This window comes from Dipodomys ordii, unplaced genomic scaffold (genome assembly GCF_000151885.1).
Source record: "Dipodomys ordii isolate 6190 unplaced genomic scaffold, Dord_2.0 Scaffold1000003412, whole genome shotgun sequence".
In the NCBI taxonomy this organism is placed as follows: Eukaryota; Metazoa; Chordata; class Mammalia; order Rodentia; family Heteromyidae; genus Dipodomys; species Dipodomys ordii.
This window is the reverse complement of record NW_012287029.1, coordinates 1-2,396: the sequence shown is the minus strand read 5'-3', so window position 1 is coordinate 2,396 and position 2,396 is coordinate 1. Positions and strand designations below refer to the sequence as shown.

The following is a 2,396-nucleotide window of genomic DNA, read 5'->3' as shown; positions in this document are numbered from 1 at the left end:
CACAAGACACCAGGAGTACTAGAAGCCCAAAGCTTTGTTCAGCTCAGAAGTTTGAGAGGTACTTACCAGTTCTCATGGGCCTCTACTTTGGGCCCAGAACCCAGCCCAAAGCTAGGACCCACCCTGAACAAACTGCACAGGACTGTTGGAATTTGGAAAGTTTTTGTTTTCTTTTTCCCACACATTTCCAAGGTTGGGGGTGTTTTCCAAGACTTAGACACGTTTGTTAACAAAGAGAGAGAGAGAAAAAAAATGGGGGAGCAGGGAGCCTATGGGCCGAGAGGTGACCCCAACAGTCCACAGACACCGGCTCGCTCCCTCCTTTGCCCGTGCCCAACTTGGCGGCTGCCACAGGCGGTTGCTCGCGGTATCTAGATTATTTGTCTTTAATATATATCTGCATTTGCCTTCCCCCCCCACCGCCCCCCCACCCTGCTCCGCCAGCAGCTTCCCAATGCACGTTGCCCGGCAGCACACAGAACAGGCCTTCAGCCAGGCCCAGGCCCCCTCCCGAGGCAGCCCCAGAGGAAGTTGGGGGGCACTGAGGGGCAACCCCAGCGCTGCCTCTGCCCGCTGGCCACGTCGGGGCCACCCTCCCACCCTTGTTCCACCAACTCTGGAAACCCAAAGGGAAGAAAAGGAGAAACCAGATACATAAAAAAGAAGAAAACGAAAAAGAAGAGGAAGGGGAGGAGGAGGAAAAGGAAGGCAGAGCGAAGGAAGGAAGGAAGGAAGGAAGGAAGGAAGGAAGGAAGGAAGGAAGGAAGGAAGGAAGAAAGGAAGGAAGAAAGGAAGAAAGGAAGGAAGGAGAGGAAATTAAGAAAAAGAAGCGAGGAAGGGGGGTGTGGAGACACAGCAAGCCTGGGATGGGGGCTTGGGAGAAGGAAGGCGGAAGGAACAGAGGGGGGAAGAAATCTTGAGGGGGGACGCAGGGGGACACGTGGTGGACACTTTACAAAACCCCAGCCTTCCTTCCCGCCCAACAACCCCACCAAAATAAAACTAACCCCCCCTTAAAAAAATAAATCAACCAGGGCTGCCAGCGCGGGCCCTGCCTGGCGCGCGAAGCCGGCCGGACAGGTGGACGCGGGCCGGACAGGTGGACGCGGGCCGGCGGGCGCGCGGCGGGAGGAAGGGGACGAGCACGGGGTTCTGTTTCCTTCTCTTCTTTCGTTCTTTTTTTTTTTTTTTTGCGTTTGTTTCCTCCTGGTGAGAGAGGCCGAGGCCGCGGGGTTGCGCCCCCGGCGTCCCCCCCACCTCCGGCGGGCCGCGCCCTGCTCCGGGCCCTCCCGGGAGGGGCGGCTGGCAGTGGGGCGGTGCGGGTGGGAGGGAGGGAGGGGGACGCTCAGACGTAATACTCCTTGTCCTTGTTCTTCTTGGCCTTGCTGGGCGTCTTGGGGGCGGCCGGGGCCTTCTCCTTCACCACCGCCCCATTGCTCTGGGCCGAGTTACTGATGTAGTTCCGGCTCTGGTCCACCTGGTAGGAGCCCTCGTCGCGGTTGCGGTACTTGTACATGGCGTAGAGGAGGATGAGGATGCAGAGCGCCGCGGCCGCCACGATGCCCACCACCATGCCCGTGGTGCTGCTGGACTCCCGGATCACCTCCACGGCGCCCGGCGGGCCCCGCTCCCCGGGCCCCGTGGGGCTGGCTGTGGGCAGATGGGGGAAGCCGGGCGCTGAGCTGGCGCCGGGGCGCGGCGGCGGCCGGCGGGGCTCGAAGGCCGTGGGCGCCCCGGGGCCCGCGGGGGGCGGGTTCTCCAGCAGGGGCTGCAGCGGGTCTCGGTGGTTCATTTTGCCCGCGGGCAGGTTGGGGGCCGGGGCGGAGGGGGCGAGCAGCACCCCGGGGGCGCCCGTGGCCCCGTCTGTCCTGAGGTTGGGCCGGGGGGCGGGTTTGCGGGGGGCCCGGAGCGTGGTGCGGTCCGTGACCAGGGGGAAGGTGGTGTAAAAGTCCTCGTCGTCCGTCGGGGGGAGGCTGGAGTCAAAGACCTCCCCGGAGGCGAAGCCCGAGGCCTCGATGGGCTCCTCGCAGTCGCTGTCCTCGCGCTCGGCCTGGCACGGGCCCCCGGGGGCCGGGCGGCGCGCGGCGGGCGGGGGCAGGGTGTCTTGGGTGGCACCCAGGCCGGTGAGGAAGGGGTAGAAGGTGGGGGGCGGGGGCACGAAGGGGGAGCGGGTGGCCACGGGAGGGGGGTCTAAGGAGTCCTCCGTGATAATGGGCAAAATTAACTCTCCTCCTAGAAGAAGAACGAGAAGAGAAAAGAGGGGGCGTCAGCGCGGGCCCGGGGCGCGCGCGGGCCGGCGCAGAGAAGAGAATCAACAGCCTGACCACACCCACTTGCATCGCTTCCCCCGGCTTGGCGGACACTCGCGGGCCGGGCCCGGCCGCCAGCCGCAGTGA

The 2,396-nt window shown here is 64.3% G+C and overlaps 1 protein-coding gene across 1 annotated transcript; it reads right to left on the bottom strand.

The window, feature by feature from the left end:
* Positions 1-1,036: 1,036 nt before the first annotated feature.
* On the bottom strand, positions 1,037-2,232 carry LOC106002855 (neurexin-2-beta; the record flags this gene model as incomplete). Its single annotated transcript, XM_013037614.1, has 1 exon — positions 1,037-2,232. A coding segment is annotated over one exon (887 nt), but the record flags the coding sequence as incomplete, so codon positions are not given.
* Positions 2,233-2,396: the final 164 nt, after the last annotated feature.